This window comes from Mesoplodon densirostris, chromosome 6 (assembly GCF_025265405.1).
Source record: "Mesoplodon densirostris isolate mMesDen1 chromosome 6, mMesDen1 primary haplotype, whole genome shotgun sequence".
Lineage (NCBI taxonomy): Eukaryota > Metazoa > Chordata > Mammalia > Artiodactyla > Ziphiidae > Mesoplodon > Mesoplodon densirostris.
The window spans coordinates 60,022,629-60,040,933 of NC_082666.1; the positions used below are offsets into that span (position 1 = coordinate 60,022,629).

Below are 18,305 nucleotides of genomic sequence, written 5' to 3' on the forward strand. Positions count from 1 at the left end.
TTGTCCACTTTTTTTTTTTTTGGCAAAGAAAAACTAAGGAAAAACAATTATTTTTCCAAAAAGTTTTCTCTTTAAAACCTATCAGACCTAATACAAAAAATAAAATGAGAAAATTGCCTCACAATTTGCCATATTGGTTCAATTTACTCTAGTTCTGCTTCTGTTTCCACCTCAGACAGTTCATTCTGTGATTAGACTTAGAAAAACAAGTGTTTGGGGGTGGATTAAACTTCTCCAATGGTGGTCCACAAAGTTGCCTGCTCTTTTCTATATTTAAAGTTTTATGAAAAGGAATTTATTATACTTGAATGAAAATAAGGAATTCAGGGCTTCCCTGGTGGTGGTGCAGTGGCTAAGAATCTGCCTGCCAATGCAGGGGACACAGGTTCGAGCCCTGGTCCGGGAAGATCCCACATGCCATGGAGTAAGTAAGCCCATGCACCACAGCTACTGAAGCCCGCGCACCTAGAGCCCGCGCTCCGCAACAAGCCACCGCAATGAGAAGCCCGCACACCGCAACGAAGAGTAGCCCTCGCTCGCCACAACTAGAGAAAAGCCCGTGCGCAGCAACAAAGACCCAACACAGCCAAAAATAAATAATTTAATTAAATTAATTAATTTAATAAACTTTGAAAAAAATAAGGAATTCAGACAGTTCTGAATCTGGTAAGTGTATTATTAATGGTCTCCAAAAGACTCCCTTAAATAAACATTAAGTTCTTCCTGGAAGCTGTGGTCATTTAGTTTCATTTGACGTTAACTCATTATGAGATTACTCTATTTGGTGCTGGGTCTTGCTATTAGTCTCCCTTTGAGGTTACAGAACTACTATTACACAGGTACAGTCACACCTGAATGTGTAACATTAAAGACAACAGAAAGCTTTACTGGTTCAAATATGGTTGAATACGTATATGCCTCTTTCTGGACTTGCTCTTCTGTATGGATCATCTTTTGTCCTATTATTGAATCAACATCACACTTTCTTAATTACTATAGCTTTATGTTTTATATCTAGAGAAAGTCCTCCAACTAAGTTGTTCTTCTTTAAGAAGAAATATCCGTTTGCATTTCACGTAACTTTCATAATATGCTTGTCAATATTCAAACACACACAAAAAACTTCCTGAGATTTTGGTTGAAATTGCACTAAACCTATAGGTCAATTTGGGTAGAAATAACATATTTACAATGCTGAGTTTCCAACCCATAAATGTAAATATCTCTTCACTCATTAGGGTCTTCTTTATTTTTTCTCAAACATGTTTCATAATTTTCTATGTAGAGATCTTATATAATTCTTATTAATGTCTATAGACTTGAATTTTTGATGCCTTTGTAAATGACATACATTTTAATTACTTTTTTCTAATTGACTGTTACTGGTATATAAAAATTTTTTGGATATTGATTATATATCCAGTAATCCTATTAAATTTACTTATTGAGTCTAATAGTTTTCTGTGACTCTTCTGGATTTTCTCCATTCACAATAATGTCATTGGTAATTTCTTCTTTAAATTGGTTTGAAGAATTGATCTGTAATACTCTAACTCATAGCTAGCAAAAATATTATTTTCATGTTAGAGCAGTTCACATACAGTATATATGTGAACCTAGCATATTTGATTAAAACAATTTGTTTTAGGTTAGAACATTTGGACTATTGGCCTCAGCATGGAAAAATACAAAGGGCAACCAGTACATAAAGACCATGTTTATTTTCTCAGGAGCTCAGGAAATACATATTCTGTATGCACTGCTCCCCTCCCCCCACCTACCTACCCCTCCCCCCATATATACACCAAGAGAAAAGGCGGCCACCTTCTGGCCAGTCTGTATTTCCACGTCTATTCCTTTCTCTTTAAGCATGAAAGAAAACAAAAGACTGATTGAAATGATACATTTTATTTGCTCCTCGGAATATTACACTCTTCTGATTATATCACCATGATGCTATCTCATTTAACTTCTAGAAGACCTCTTCTCTCCACTTTCTTCTTTTTCAAATTTCCTCCTTCCCTGGGTTACCAATAAGTTACCAGTGTCCAGGCTAACTTGCTTCTTGATAATGGAACTTCCCTTGCTTACAGAGAAGTAGGTCTGAGGTTGGAACCAGGTCTGCTTTGGTTTTATCAGAAGGCAATGAAGACTAGTCCACCCACTGTCGGACCCAGAGAACTGACACAAAATAAAGGACCAGAGCCTTTGGTTCTGTCTTCAGCAATATTTATTGGAAACAGCGACGCTTCCCGTGGTTAAGAGTTTATACATTAAGCAGTAAGATTTGCCTTTCACTCCACATGATCCACTACCGCAGGTGGCACATCCAAAGCAGCACATTAAACCTCTGAAAGAATCTGTACAGCTAGATAAATAGAACTCTGGATGCCTAACAGGACTTTAATGACTGATACAAAAAAAAAAAAACACCAAAAAACAAATAAACGAAGAAAACCATAAGTTTACGCACAGCACTGTACACACAAAATGAAGAGGAGATAGAAGGGACAGAAATAAAAGTCATGACTGAATTGGGAAAGAGTTTTGCATATGCAGCCACACATCTTAAACTGCTAAGCACAAAAATCATCTTTATTTGGTCCTCATTGAGGGCAGAATATGCACAAATGATGTTCAAAGAACACAAGGTGAAAGTGGAGTGGGAAGATAGTTACTGTTTCTTGGTCTATGAACTAGTGGGAAAACGGTTTCTAGTGTTTTTCTTCTTGTGTCTCTATACCAAATGGATTCATGAAACATGTAATTCATAAATAAGACTGAAGTGAAGATATTTGTTCCCCTGTCCAGGTACCTTCAGAAATGCCCTGCATATACACATTGTTTCTGTCCAGCAAGAAATTTAAGCTTGGAAACCAGATCTCTTCCCAGTTCCTCATAATGGAGAATCTCCTCTTCAGCTCCTCCCTCAATATGCTGACTGCTAACTGTCTTACTTAGAAATAAAATGGGAATCCCCCTCTGGCTTTAATAGCAGGGAGGGAAGAAAACCGGCCGTACCTCAGAAATAGGCATAAGCTGTGGAACAAAGGTGACTATTCTCAGAGAAGGCTTTGAACCCACACTCAACACTTTCATGTTGACAGCATCAAGGGACTCACTCATTCAGACCAGAAGACAATTTGCTGGTGAGGGAGGCTTTCTTTGACAATTCTGTGACTCACATGTTTGGGAGGGGTCAATGTGAAAACGAGAACTTTCTCCTCTATTTAAATGGAGAACCTGAGACCTTGAGATGACCCCGGTAGTAGATAATATCTTCGGCAGGATGGTTTATCTGTGATGTGGCTGATGGTCATATTCTAAGAAGCCACATCCTCCTGAGAACTGTGTAAACAGCAGTTCTGTGACTTCCGGCTGGCCTCAGATGGTATTTAAAAAGCACATGCCATGCCCACCAGGCTAAGAAGATACCATCCATCACCATGACTCTCGTGGGATCACACAAGTCAATGAAACATACTCAGTGGGGCTTGATGACTTGGACCACTGCAGCCTGCACCTGGGATGTGTTGCAAGCAGCATTACCAAAGCAGTGGTTAAACTTAACTATCTGGGTCAAGAAGAGGTGAGCCAGCCAGCATAACATCCTAATGGGGCAGAGCAACCAGAATCTCCACATAATTGATGGGGAAGAAGCCTGACTGGCCATGGAGCATCCCCTCATACCAGTTCTCATCAATCTGGTTAGTGAGTGTGATGATATCACCCTCTTTAAAACCCAACTCCCCTTCATTTTCAGGTTCAAAGTCGTACAGAGCTCGGCAGCAGGGCTGATCCATTGGGGCACCTGGGAGTAAGAGCAGGAGAGAAGAACACAGAAAGACAAGGGGAATTTAATGCACGTATCTACCTCCTGCTGCACCTGCCCAGCTTGCTGTCCCCCTTGGTTCCTCCCTCACTCCTCTTCCCACTGAAGCTTCCTCTTGCTACTGGTCCCCAGTGTCTGCTGCACGGCACCTTGCCCTCTAGCAGTCTTCAGAAGCTTTCTCATGTTTCTTGAAGTTGTTGAATTGCTGTTTCTATTTCCAGTATGAAAAATTGGCCACATCTATCCTTGTGATATGTACAACACAGTTCATCAAGGTTGGCCTTGCTAACAATGCCCAGAGATGGGAGACCCAATGACTTAAGGAGTATTAATGAGATTTAGGTTCAAAATGAAGCATGGCCAGAATTCTTTCTATGCTAGCACTTTAAGATCTCTGCACATGTGAAATAATAGAGTTTATTACACGGACAAAACTTTACAACTTCAGAATAACAATGCAGTTCTCACTTTTAAAAAATAAAGACACCACCCCCCAGCCTCTGGAAACCGCTGTAATGTAGTAAAAATAAAACAATATAAAACACTGGGTTCAAGTGTTCTTACTCTCTACGGACAAAACTTTACAACTTCAGAATAACAATGCAGTTCTCACTTTTAAAAAATAAAGACACCCCCACCCCAGCCTCTGGAAACCACTGTAATGTAGTAAAAATAAAACAATATAAAACACTGGGTTCAAGTGTTCTTACTCTCTGTGACCTTGCATAAGGCACTTTGCTCTCAGGTTTTGTCTAAAATTGGAACTAACAGTAGAACTTACTTTTCACAGTACTACTATGGCTATTAAATGAGATTATATAAAAATGATATAATTTACACCTTTACGTTATATAATGCATATATAAATATGAGGTGTGCATCAGAGCTACGGCATAGAAAAAATAATACATTCTTCCTTGAGTTAAATAATGAAGGATGGGATCATAGCTTAAAAGGGATCTATGTTAAATGAGCAAATATATTAACACAGCAGGCACACACATATGTATATCGACGCAGACAAGTGCATACAGCTCCATGCCATCTAGATGGCTTTGAAGGGGAACAATGAATTTTTTTTTTTAACTTAGAGAAAGCAAATTAATGAGTCTCCAAAAGAAAAGTGAAATATGTGATTGGTTTTTGAGCAGGGGGAAGCAGGTTACCTATAATTTATATGACTTGTCCTTGTAACCAGATAACTTCTAAAAACCACTGCTGTTTATCCGCACACTGAGGGCTCTGAGCAGCAGAGCTAAGCACAAGGAGCAGAGAACTCCAACTGTCATCACACACCTCACTTTTTTCCTTCATGGTCTCCTGAGAGAATCTATGTTTCCTACTGTAGAACATCAGGCACTGGGGATGCAGGGAAAACAGGAGAAAGCTGCATATCCTTAAAAATCCATATCCAGTAGAAGATAGTTCCTGTTCTTCAACCAAGAAGATTACCAAGGTTGAATATATTTCAAGCACAGGTTTTTATCTGATCTGTGTGTAGGGGGTGGAGAGCAGTGGTACCACCTAAAAGAATACATTACTGGGTATACATCAATATTCCTGATAGAAAATAAGTTTTAGCTTTCACTGTACCAACCTCTTACCACAGCACGATGAACTGGCTGGAGGGTGGGGAGAGGAGGGAAGTCTAGCAGATGCTGAGACTCAGAATATATTCATCTACAAATATATTCACCCACATGCTTCTGTGACTCAAGAAATCCAACTCAGCAAGTTCCTGGAGCTTGCTGTCCGTGAGTTATAAGTAAGTGTACGTGGGCACGCACTGTCCAGGAGCATGATTCCTCATGCAGGCAGGGATCACGGAAGCAGAATAACAGGAAGAAAAGATGACATCTGTACAACTAAGCTCACATATTAAGGTAATTGTAAGACCACAAAGGAGGGTCAAAATCAAATGTGTTTGTTAGAACAGTTAAGTATGTGCTGATGATGGACAGTGAGAGAAGGGACTTACAAAGAAAGTTTTATAGAGGAGAGAGAGTAAAGGAGGGGAAAAGATAATCAATAAGACAAGAAGGAACTCCCTTAAGAGTTTCTACCCGACAAAACCATCCTGTAAGAAATATATTATAGTGGATTCCTTATGCACACAGATTGGACTGCTCCTAGAATTTCTGGAAGAGTGTCAGTGGGGTGTGCCCAGGCCCGGGAAATGGGTTCTGCAGGCCTCCGCTCCTTACCTGCAGGTTTGGGAGTGCCCGTGTGGGAGAGGCCTCCATTGGGCTGAGTGCTGTCCCCAGTTGTAAACTCCAGGCTCATTCGAGGTTTAGGCTGATATTCCCTTCTAGGCTGAGATGAAGCTTGTCTTATTCTGCATTAAAAAGAAAAAGGGGGGTAGAGTATGCAGCCAATTAAGAAGAAAAAGAAAAGCAATATAATCCTGAAAATGCTTAGGTCACCCACCAACCTACCATTGTGGAGTATGGGAAATCTGAAAAGGACCCTTAGTTTTCTTATCTGTGTCTGTCTCCATTTTAGTGCTGTGGTCACACCCTCTGTGGTTATACCCTCACTGTCTTCATCCTTCCTCTCACTTTCTCCCTCATTTACTCAGAGCTCACTTTTCAAGTATGCAGGGTGCTAGGTGCCAGGAACTCAAAGATGAATAAGTCACAGTTCCTACCCTCAAGCAGCTTATGGCCTGGAGGGGAAACAGAACATAAACAACTGATTACTGTCAACTGTAGTAAGTGCTGCTACCTAGGACAAAATGCCACAGGAACCCAGGGGTGGAGCTGGGGGTGGAGAGGAGTCTACCTGTCCATGGGGAAGTTGGAGAAGGTTTAAGGAGAAAAGGTAAAAGATAGGTAAGAGTCATTTCTAGATGAACAGCTGTTTCCAGAAGAAAGTTATTTCTTGTAGAGCTTGAGAAGGTATGGAGGGAGGAAAGGGGGAAATACTGTGTGCTCTGGGCACAGCACAGAAGAAGGGGGAGCGAATCCAAGGGAGACAGGAGAAAGGTGGAAAGGTACAGGCAGTAAATGTATTCTGCACATCTGGAAGTATTTCCCACAGCTTCAGGTGTTCACGAGGCAAAGTGAACAGCAGATTTGCAAGGGTGGGGGGGAGTTTAGGGTATGGCGATTGTAGAATGACAGTGGCTTTGGACATATTTCAGAGGAAAAAAAGAAAAGTGGCCTTCATGCTCAACAGATGTCACAAAGACATATAATATTTCTTTAGTACGTGGAAGTGCATGGTTTTAAACCATTCTAGAGGCTTCAGAGTGTTACACATAATTCCACAAGGGTGCACTGAGGAAAGATGAACAATCCAAGCACTAGTCAAGGAAGATACTGAGGAGAGGAAGAGGCTGGCCAGATGGAAACGGGTGAGGTCGTTTCCTGTAATACAGCACCGTACTTGGAGGCTGCCTTGTGCATTTATAGCCATATCATCAGCTATGAGAGTCGACTCTGGCCATGAGCTGAGAATAAAAGCTGCTGCAGCAATCCTTTGATGTACATGCATTCAGTTTAACTAAAATAACACATATGATACAGCACAGGGCTACCGCGTACAGCTGTGCAGGCTGTGTCCTGCAGCTCCAGGGAGACTCATTCATGAATTAAACCACCCAGCCTGGCTGTGAGGCCCATCTGAGGAGGTGGAACAGACATAAGAAAGCAGCTCCCTCTGACGGACCTCGTCACCATTCAGAGAAATACAAGGTATGGAACGACACAGGCTTTCCAATAGGTTATGCTTAAACGTGAACCCCTGTTGCACCACTGTGAGACCCTGAGCCCCAGTTTGCTCGTCCGTTAGGTGAGGCTAACAATAATTGGTTTACAGGGCTCTTACATGATTGATGATGATACACTTTCAGTACCCACACAGAATAGCTGCTCAGCAAATCACATCCATTATCATTAGTAGAGTCCTGGTGTCCCATCTGTGGCAACCAAAATACTCCCTAAGTATTTAGCTCTCATAAACACAAGACTAGATTCAACCGAACAAAGTAAAACAAAGCCCAAGACAATATAAAATCAAAACAAATGGTCCATAAGGTGTCTTTGTAGGATCAGCAGGAATTTTGGTGGAAGTTTTTCTTCGAATGTATTCTAATGTTTCCACTTCTTTATACACCATTTCATAGCAAGGAAATGGAAATGGAAAATGCAGGGAACTGTAAAATACCTTTCTTCCAGTCTGACTGTGACTTGCTGCAGGATCTGGACTGCCTGCTTATGGTACTCCAGCTGCGCTTGGATGAGCGCAGACAGCTGGCTCACCTGTTCGATCTGCAGAGGAACGGGAATCACACCTTAGTTACCAGGTTACTGTCCTTAACCAGCTGCTAGTGCCCAGTCCACACGACACAGCTACCCCGGACACACGGACCAGTGCTCAGTGATGCCCGTGACTGTGTGGTGAGCCAGGCTGACCGACAGATAGTTTTGCAGTTTACAAACTGATTAAGGATAAGAAAGCTTCCCTGTGTTTGGAAACTCTAGCGCTATGAGAAGAAACTTTAGGCAGAATCCTCCTGAAGATGACATAACTCTCATCAAACAGTCTCATGCTTAGCTACAACCTTCTGATTAGGATTTGGCTTATGTTATTACTTTCCTATAGGACAGAAGATGCACTGACTAGAACATTCTTTGCTCTCTATACCTTCATGCCAAGTCAATATTAGTGCTGTTAATAAAAATGTGGGTATTGATTTCTCACATGAAGCACTATGGGAGACAGTGTGGTAGGATGGAAAGTCTTTTGTTCTCTCTGACCCTCATCTGCAATGTAAAAGGGTTGAGTCAAGTGACATCTTGGGTTCATTCCAGCTCTAATATTCTAAGCATCTTTGGTTACTCTTCATGTTGAGTCTTGTGTTGTGATCCAGCTGAATAATACCCTCTGAGTTAACAGAGGCAATGCTGCCCCACGGGTTTTGGGGTGGAGTAGGGTCCTGGGTGAAGGGAAGGGACACTGTGATTCGGGTCACCCTCATCCCCATGGTGTTCCTCTTCAGTAGTTAGATGGACACGTTGTTTTACATAAACACACACTCTGGCACCGTCTCTGGATAGTGTGAAAGTCTGGATATGTTCAACTTGCCTCCCCTGTTACCAGTCGGGGGTGTGATAAGTACATAAAGGCTCTGTAAGTATCTTGGCAGAAGCTGGTCCGCAACTGATGGGGCCGGAGGTGGGGATGAGCAAATACAGGAAAGCTGGTTAACAGGTTTTATGACATGAGAGGTCGGAATGTAAGTTCTAAAGCCATGAATAGTAATTCAGCACTCTGGAAATGTGAAGGCAACTTTTAAACTATCTCATCTATGTCCCAAATGTAGTATCTATGCGACAATCGTCAATCTCAATTGAAATCATCTTTGGAAAGAAAATGTCAACTTTACCTCAAAATACAGACCATCTTAACCTATGTTGGACACTCACTTCTGAATACATTTTACTTGACTGATATTCTTATTTAATCTGAAGTCAATCTGCCTTACAGTTCACATTTCAACAGAGTATTTGCTTGAGCTATTGGACTTCTATAGATCATCAGAAACATTCTTTATCTCCCCACTATTTATAATACTTTAAGATCATTAGCAGACAAAAATCTAGTTAAATCAAACTATAGGAATATAGAAAAAGCTTCATCATTTCTCAGTCTACTTTATAATTTTAAATAATTTAAAAGAATAACCATCTACTGAAGTTCTCACCACATAGTACAGTCATTAACATTTTTTTAAATTACATAACCCTTTAACACATTAATCTTGTGCCTCAAAGCCAAAGCTAAATTAAAAACCACAGGAGAGTCACTCACATCCATCTCTAAGAGATTGAACATGCTTGACTCAGCAATTTCTTTAGACTCATCAAATTTCTCCAGAGCCTGACGTAGCTCTTCATCTGGAATCTTGCCTTGTCGTTTCTTCTTGTAATCAAAGTCCAGGCGTCGACCCTCCAACTTCCTTAAATGATGCTGAAAAAGTCAAGGGCAGGAATATGCTTTGAAAGGACGTACGGAAAAGGCCTGTTTACAGCTCACTTCCCCATCATGCCTATTAGCTTCCAAAATAAGACAGGCTAAGTTCTAAAACATCATGTCACCAGAAAAATAAAGAAACCTGCATCATTGGGGCAAACGCTTCCAAATGCTAAAATATTTATGTTGGGAAACATCTTTTAAAATAATTAATAGCAAGAAAGAAATTGTGGGAAATACCAATACCCTTTATTTTCTACCCCTGCTGGGTCAAAGCTAACGTGGAATATATCCCTCTCCATCCCATGACAGAAGCCAGGAATGTGTGTACACACCCTACACATTTGGAAAGCACAGGTATATGGGGCTCACACGTCCCCATCTTCAAGAGAAATGGTATCTCATGGGAAGGCAGAGGAAAAATGCTTTCCTTGAAATGAGTGAGATAGCATGGTATTCTTCCTTTTCATATCATAGAACATTAGTGCTGGAAAGGAGTTATTTTTGAGGTAATCCAGTCTGTTAGAATCACCTAAGATGCTTATTAAAAATATGGATTCTTGATCACCTGAATTAGAATATCCAGGGCTGAGGCCTAGGAATCTATGTCTCAACACTTACCCTAGTTGACTGATGTAGCTTTAGGAGAATCATGGATTAATTTAAGTCTCCCATCTAACAGATGATGACACTTAGTCATAAGACCTAACTTGGAAAGGACCTAACACCATACACTGCGCATCAATCCCTCTTGGCATCACCCCAGATGCACACATTCCTGGTGTGTGGCTGCCCAGCCTTGTCCGACACCTCCACTGACCAAGTAGGAAAGTAGTTTCCAAAAGCTACAAAGTATTTTTGTCCTATGAGCAGCAGTGTTTCGCTACTAATGGGGGCGGGGGGAAATGCTAGATTTTTCTTGATCCTGGGTGTGCAAGGGGTAAAAGGGAAGGAAACGGAAACAGAGTTGGGAGTGGTGAAGAAGTGAGAAGGAAGGAGGAAGAATATCCTCGACCTTCCCGCCCACTGTACACCCTGCCTCCAATCCATGCCCTGATCCAAACTAAATGTGTGTATCTTTGGAAGGAATATTCTTTTAAAACATCTGAACTTGCAGTCAGCTGCAGGGTAGAGTACTGGAGGCAGGGTTACATGTTAGATTTGGAGTGAGTCTGCCACATACTAACTGTGTGACCTTGAGCCGGTGGTAGGGCTGAAGGAGATTTAAGCTAGAATAAGGAGATCAGGGAGACTTCACGTTATGGCACTTCATTTTACAGTCAAGAAAATCAAATTTCAGACAAGTTCAACAAATATTTGTTAAAAGAATGAATGAGCAAACATTACACACCTAGTTCTAGGTAAAGCCAGTTGAGGTTTATTATTTGGAATAGCTAAACTCTTCTACATGTTTTAGAAAGAGGATAGTTGGGTTCTTCCTCAATCCTAAAAAACATTATGAAAATATGAAAACACATGTTTACAGAGTAATAGAATAATTATGTATTTAAGCTAACAACTGGTACAGTTAGCATTTTAGAAGGTGAAATCACCCCCAGAAAACCACAGAATAATAAAGAAAATTGTGTATTATCAGGGAAAGGATATTACCCTCATGGAGAAAAAAGCTTGAAAAAACTTGAAAATTGAACGTGGAGAAGTCAAATGTAATACTCAGGAGTGGCACAGTTATCATAATATTGGGGCTAAAAGTACTGCATTTCTGGTTTCTCTCGATTTATCATGCTGGATTGTTTTGCAATTCACATGCTCAGTGCTGACAACATGCACGGTAAGCTTTAAAAAATGTTTCCTAAAGGAGAAGGGCACCTGCATCTGTACAATTCCAACTGCCCACTTCCCAAATAACTAGCTGCAGATACCTGAATTTCCCTCAGATCTTTGTCATGAAGATTCTGAAGGGGGTCAATGAAGTTCTGCTTCACTTCCATGTCCAAAGAGTCCTTCACCTCCGAGAGTTCCCGCATGGCCTCCCCCACCTCACCAAGCGCTGGGCCTGCAAGGGGATAACTAAGCACTTGTACTCGTTAAAGAACAAAGGTGAAGGTGAAATGCACTTGCAATAACAGCACCCATCACAGACGAAAAACCTGGGATTACTGTCTGTCTTCTGAAGACAACCAAGACAACAGACAGCAAATAATGCCCTCTGGAGATCAGTGTATTTTCCACCTGAGACAGTACATGAAAGTTCACTGAGTACAATAGACTCAATGCCCCCAATGGGTGTTAGAGAGACCCCTTATTATAAAGAACATAAAATTTTGCTTTTCCTTTAAAAAGCAATTTGGAAGCTCCCTACCCTCCTTTGTAAGTGCTTGCTTTCCCTTAGAGGAGACCTCTTTAAGGCCAGTGCATTCAGCAAAAGCAAATACCGGGAACAGAGAGCAGGGCTCAATCAGGAAGGACAGTCATTTGCTGCGACCTCACATTGTGAAGCAGTGAAAACAGAAGGTGGTTAGTATGGCAGCTGAGGGTCAAAGGAGAGAGGGGTGAAGGAATTCACCTTGGGTAGTCAAATTAGGTACCCTATATAGAAGAGGAGGGAGCAAAGAGAAAGCTCATGGGGTGGGGTGTTGACTCATGCTGATTGTGACAGTTCCCTCTGTCCCAACACTCTAGTTACCGCCAGACACGTGCAGTGGTAAATGTCCAGGCATCTGGATGTGTCACCCAACTACTGTAATGATGGGATCTCATTAGGAAAAAAGAAAATAAATAAAATTCCTAAGACAAATGACACCAAAAATGATGATACAACTCTGAAAACAAATTTGGGGCCCATGTGGACAAGACCTAAAATTGAGAATCAAAATATAAAATGGTTTGGATTATTTCCTACAGAGTTTTCTTAGTGGCACTAAAATCCCACAGACAAATGAAAAATGAAAATGTGAGGAAGCATACATTACCGAAGTTGCAATCATCTCCAAGCTCTCTTCCAAACTTGAGCATGGCCTCTGCCAGCAGTGCTTCTGCCTGAGGATAGCCTGGCCCTTTCTCCTGGCCACGGATTTTTGACATGGTGTTGATCATGCTGAGTTTAGCTCTGGAAGCTGGAGACAAAGAGATAAGAGACTTTCAAAGCAGGCAATGTGATGTAGGAGGGACATGGCTGGGTGGGGAGTCAGGCCTTCACCAGTCTCTAAACCAGCTCAGCTACCGAAAATTGCCCCTCCACCAATGTTTTCATCTGCAATATGTGCAGCTTGGTCCACAGATAAACACACACCTGCTCTTTTAATCGCTAAACTCTCCCTTTCTCTCAAAATCTCAAGAGGAATTTAATAGAAAAGGCAAAGCTCTTCCACGTGAAGATCCCATCTTGCCCGTCTTCCTGTGCCTTTTCTTTTTTTCTTTTACTTTTTTTTAACATCTTTATTCGAGTATAATTGCTTTACAATGGTGTGTTAGTTTCTGCTGTATAACAAAGTGAATCAGCTATACATATACATATATCTCCATATCTCCTCCCTCTTGCTTCTCCCTCCCACCCTCCCTATCCCACCCCTCTAGGTGGTCACAAAGCACCAAGCTGATCTCCCTCTGCTATGCAGCTGCTTCCCACTAGCTATCTATTTTACCTTTGGTAGTGTGTATATGTCCATGCCACTCTCTCACTTCGTCCCAGCTTACCCTTCCCCCTCCCCGTGTCCTCAAGTCCATTCTCTACTCCTGTGCCTTTTCTGATACTCTCTTCATTGCTGTGGCCCTTCAGTCCCTCTGTGGATCTGGGTGGCCCACAGAAAGCACTTCAAAAACTACGGGATTTTGTGATCTCGAAGTTTTAGGATTCTACCTTTTATTTCAATTCTAGGAGCCTATGGACTGAAGTAGGAAATTAACTGATAACTCCTGCAGTGTGGGCCTTATGCCATGTTTCACTTACACCACATATAAAATAATTTTCAAAATCACTTCTCAACTAAGATTCTAACAGTAAACAGTCCCATGAAGAACAGAAATATTATGTTCATTAAAAAGACAATTACTTTTCTCGCACGTAACTGCTTCTGAAAATTAGTTTTGTGCCACAAAGACAGCATTTCAATTTCTTTTTTGCTTTTGCTTTTATAAAAGAAGATGCCTAGAAGGCAAATCCAGTTTTCATGGAAGAAACAGGTTTATTAGCACACTGTTAAAGACAATGATTTACTTGATGCTAGGATACTATGGTTTCTCAGGTTCATTATCAGAGTTGGGAATGTACATTAACCTAGAATTATGCCCAGGATTCCATCTGCTTGGAAACCCCTGATAGAATTACAGCTAAAGCACACACTTCCAGCATTTAGTGGCTGCCATTTCATCTTGAACATTTGTTTTGAATAGGTTTTTATTTAAACTTTGGGCTTCAAAGGTCGAATCTGCAGACAAAGAGAATTATTATGAGAGGCCACCCCCCCAAGTTTGTCCCAGGGATATTATAACGAACAAGACAGCTATGGCCTCTGCCTTTATGAAGTTTATAGTGAACTGAGGGTAGCGTCTATTTTAAAAGCAATTAGAGTGAAGTGTATATACTAAGTGTCATGTGGGGAGATTACAGCAAGTCACGAAAGTATATAGCATCACCCTAGTCTGTAGGAGTGGGCATCGCAAAGAAGGTTTCGGGTGAGAAATATCTTTAAGCTTAGAATCACATAATGAGTAGCAGTTAGTCATGCTAACAGATGTAAAGCCTGGTGGTACCTGGAAAAAATGTAAAATTCACATTTTCTTTGCTTCTCATAGAAAAGTGTATCACACACGTTAAATTTAAAAAATTGAAAATGTCACAAGATGACACATTTTTGGGGGGAATGATATAATTAGAGTATATATTCAAAGACTTTTCTACAATAAGCCATATCTGAAATCCAGGAAAGACATAGTCCCTGCCAAGGTGCTCACAGTAGAGTGAAGTGTCAGATACGTAAACAGTGGCAACAGATGTGATAAATGCAATAATAGCTAATACACACAAGGTACCAGGGAAACACAAAGAAGGAGTAACGTTAGTACAAATAAAACTGAAATAAGCAGACACCAGACAGTAAGAGGTACCAAATGAACAGAAGGAAAGAAGATAAATGGAGATAAAGAAACTGAGTAATGAAAACACACACAGTGGTTAATCCCTTCAAGTCCTGTTTTTACACTCTAAAGATTTATTCCTTTTACAAATTTGGTTACTGATCTGTGCTTAGATCTTGGTTCTGCTAAGAGCTGTCTTCTGGTAAGCAATTACCTGAAATAACTGTAACAGTTTAATATACTGTGGCTGATTTTCAAATTTATCATTTTCAATGTTGTTCAATTCTTCCATTAATTACTTAGGAACATCTTGAATGTGTTCTACATTTTCACGAGAAGGAGGAAGAAAACCATACTCTATTAGCTTATTTCTTCAAATCATCTAAAATACTTATTGATTCATATATTTGAAGAGACCAGCTTTTAAATTTATTCACAGCTATTAACTATTTTTAAGACTCCTGGATTAGTAAAACTTCTGTGTTCTTGAAAAACATCATCAAATGTCTGAATTAACCATTTTTAAGTGTTAACATAATTATTTTTAAATGACTCTTAAAAGCAGTACTTGAAGGAACTTCGCTGGTGGTCCAGTGGTTAAGACTCCACGCTCCCAATGCAGGGGGCCTGGGTTCGATCCCTGGCCAAGGAACTAGATCCTGCGTGCATGCTGAAACTAAGAGTCCGCATGCCATAACTAAAAGACCCCACGTGCCACAACTAAGACCCGGCACAGCCAAATAAATAAATAAATAAATAAATATTTTTTAAAAAGCAATACTTGAAGAAACAGAGAGGAAGCCTGGAAAAATACAAATTTAAGACACTAGAATTCCTATAATATGATCTCGGGCTAGATAGCTTCACCAAGTTAGATGTGCCCCTAGGGACCCTTCTCTTCTCTTCTAAAGGGACCTAACTCCTGTCCTTCACATTATCTTTATATTTGCCACAGCTTTAGCCTTTCTTTCAAATTGTTACAATCTCTCTAAGCCCCCATCTTTACTTTCCCACCTTTGCTATTCTAGTTCAACCTGCCCCCACTGGGCTTACTGCAGAAACAGCTTCCTAACAGCAATCTCTCCCCTGGCCCATGAAAGCAGGATACTGGTATGCTGCTCTGCGTATCTCCCAGACAGGATTAGCATAAAGCTGTACACACATGAGATGTTTAACCTTGACTGCTGAAGGAAAGAATAAACGAATAAATAGACTACCTTAGAAACTAGTAGACGGTCATGGCAGTGGTTTTCATAAGCAGACTCTGTTCATATCTTTTGGCTCAGGTGACTGACAGCCTTTTGAATCGTAACAGAGAATGGGAACTAGAAAACTTGTTTTTTTTTATGAAGAATAAAAACTGTAGCAATCTAATAGAGTTCTTTTGCAGAGAGAAGCTACCTGACCTATACTGAAAACAGGGCTTTAGGGCCAGTCCAGACTGTGAACTGTGAGACTTGCCAGCGCACTTCCCCTACTGGTCCCCTAGAGCAGCGGTCCCCAACCTTTTTGGAACCAGGGACTGGTTTCATGGAAGACAATTTTTCCATGGCTCGCCCACTGCTTACCTCCTTCTGGTTCCTAACAGGCCGAGGACCTGTACCGGTCCGCAGCCCGGGGGTTGGGGAGCCCTGCCCTAGAGAACTGGCAGTCAGGTTTGAACCCTCTGGGCAGAAGACTGGAAGATTCTTCTCTGGGGAATACAACCAACTCAAGAGAAGAGACTTACAGATATTCACAGCTGGAAGCACCCAATGCAACAACTTCAGGCTGATTACCCTAGAATGAAGCTATAATAGTAAATAAGCACCCTCCCTTGACTCAGCTTTACTGTCCTACACCTAAGAGGAAAAGGTTAGCCACTAACATCAGACTTTGAAGAAAGTTTCTAACATGAGAGAGGCAAAACAAACAAGGAAATTGTAAAAAACAAACAACTCAGGGAAAGAAAAATAACTATCATTAACATTCTTAGGTGTCTAAGATACTTTATCAATGAAATAAAAAAGAAACAGAGAACTCTTAGAAATTAAAATATAATTTAACTTTAAATATGAATTTCAATAAAACATAAAAATTTAAAAAATCAATAGAAGCACAGATGATGAAGTTGAGGCAAATCCCCCCAAAAGTAGAACAAAAAACCAGAGATTAAAAAAATCAAAAAGAAAACATAAAATCAGGATCAGTCCAGGAGGTCTAACAGCTGAATAATGGAAGCTCCAAAAGGAAAGAACACAGATATAGAAGGGGAAGAAATTCTTTTTAAAAGTTCAAGAAATTTCTGAACTAACAAACATGTTCCCAGATTGAAAGGGTCGATCGAATGCCCAGGACAATGGATAAAAGGATCCTACCAAGGACTATTAACATGAAATTTCATAACACTGGAGACAAACAGACAGTCCTAAAACCTTTCAGAGAGGAAAAAATAGGCTACACACAAAGTATCAAGTATTAGAAGGTCACTGAACATGAGAAAATCATGAACAACATGAGAAATTTCCTCAGAAAACAATGAAGCAATGACTCCAATATTTTTGGAGGAAATAACCTATAACCCTAAATTCAAATTATCAATGAAGTATAAAAGTAACATATGACATTTTCAAATACACAAGGAAGATTTCAATTTATCTTCCCAAGGTCAATGGAAGAGGCATTCTACCAAAACAAAGGTGTCAGCTGAGAAAAGGGACAGGTTAAGGGATCTAGAAAAAGGGATCCAGGGTAAGAAAAGAGGTGAAAATGATGATACAGGGAGATCTCAAGATGGTCCTTGTGCATCAGGCATTGAGCACCAACTGTAGCTGACACTATACATAACCAGGTGCATGCAGCTCACGGAGCCATGAGCTAAAGGGAACTATAGGCTCCCCATGATCCCCACTGGAATCAGGTTATAGTTGTCCACTACTGTACCTTGCTTTATAATGCACCCTTCATTGGCCTCCTCCCCTTTCCTAATCCCCTAACAGGATTAGGGGATCATCTTGGATCATCTTAGAATCATCTTGGATCATCCTGGAATCATCTTCTAAATCAACCACTTGTGCTCACATCCATGCACATGGTTTACTTCTGGGGGGACCCAAACTAAGACAGTAACCAATCTAGAATGCAGCATCAGATACATATCTGAAAGATGACTGACACCTGGCACGTTTCAATGTATTGACAGGAAATTCATATTTGTGGCAGAGGGTTAGGGAAAGAATCAGTGAAAGGTACACAAAAAGTTAAGAAACTGAAAATTAAAACAATTATTAACTCCAGGAAAAACAAAAAGGTTGTATAAGAAAAGAAATCTAACCATATTATTCTGCATGTTTCAGATCTGTACAAGTTTTACAAGGGCATAAAATGTAAATACTGAATACTTATCCAACATAAATTATGCTATAAACATACTGGAAAAATGAGAGAGGGGAAAGATGTGGAAGAATGGGAAAACAGGAAA

At 40.5% G+C, this 18,305-nt stretch overlaps 1 protein-coding gene across 1 annotated transcript in view; it reads right to left on the bottom strand.

The window, feature by feature from the left end:
- Nucleotides 1-3,611: 3,611 nt before the first annotated feature.
- The window catches only part of SH3GL2 (SH3 domain containing GRB2 like 2, endophilin A1), a 57,807-nt gene continuing 43,113 nt past the window's right edge, over nucleotides 3,612-18,305 (bottom strand). Inside the window, exons 3-8 of the mRNA XM_060101160.1 lie at nucleotides 12,742-12,885; nucleotides 11,692-11,825; nucleotides 9,647-9,805; nucleotides 8,000-8,103; nucleotides 6,037-6,167; nucleotides 3,612-3,811 (exon numbers count right to left, since the gene is read on the bottom strand). Of these exons, the coding sequence (XP_059957143.1) occupies nucleotides 3,612-3,811; nucleotides 6,037-6,167; nucleotides 8,000-8,103; nucleotides 9,647-9,805; nucleotides 11,692-11,825; nucleotides 12,742-12,885 (872 nt within the window). The remainder of the gene's footprint in view (nucleotides 3,812-6,036; nucleotides 6,168-7,999; nucleotides 8,104-9,646; nucleotides 9,806-11,691; nucleotides 11,826-12,741; nucleotides 12,886-18,305) is intronic.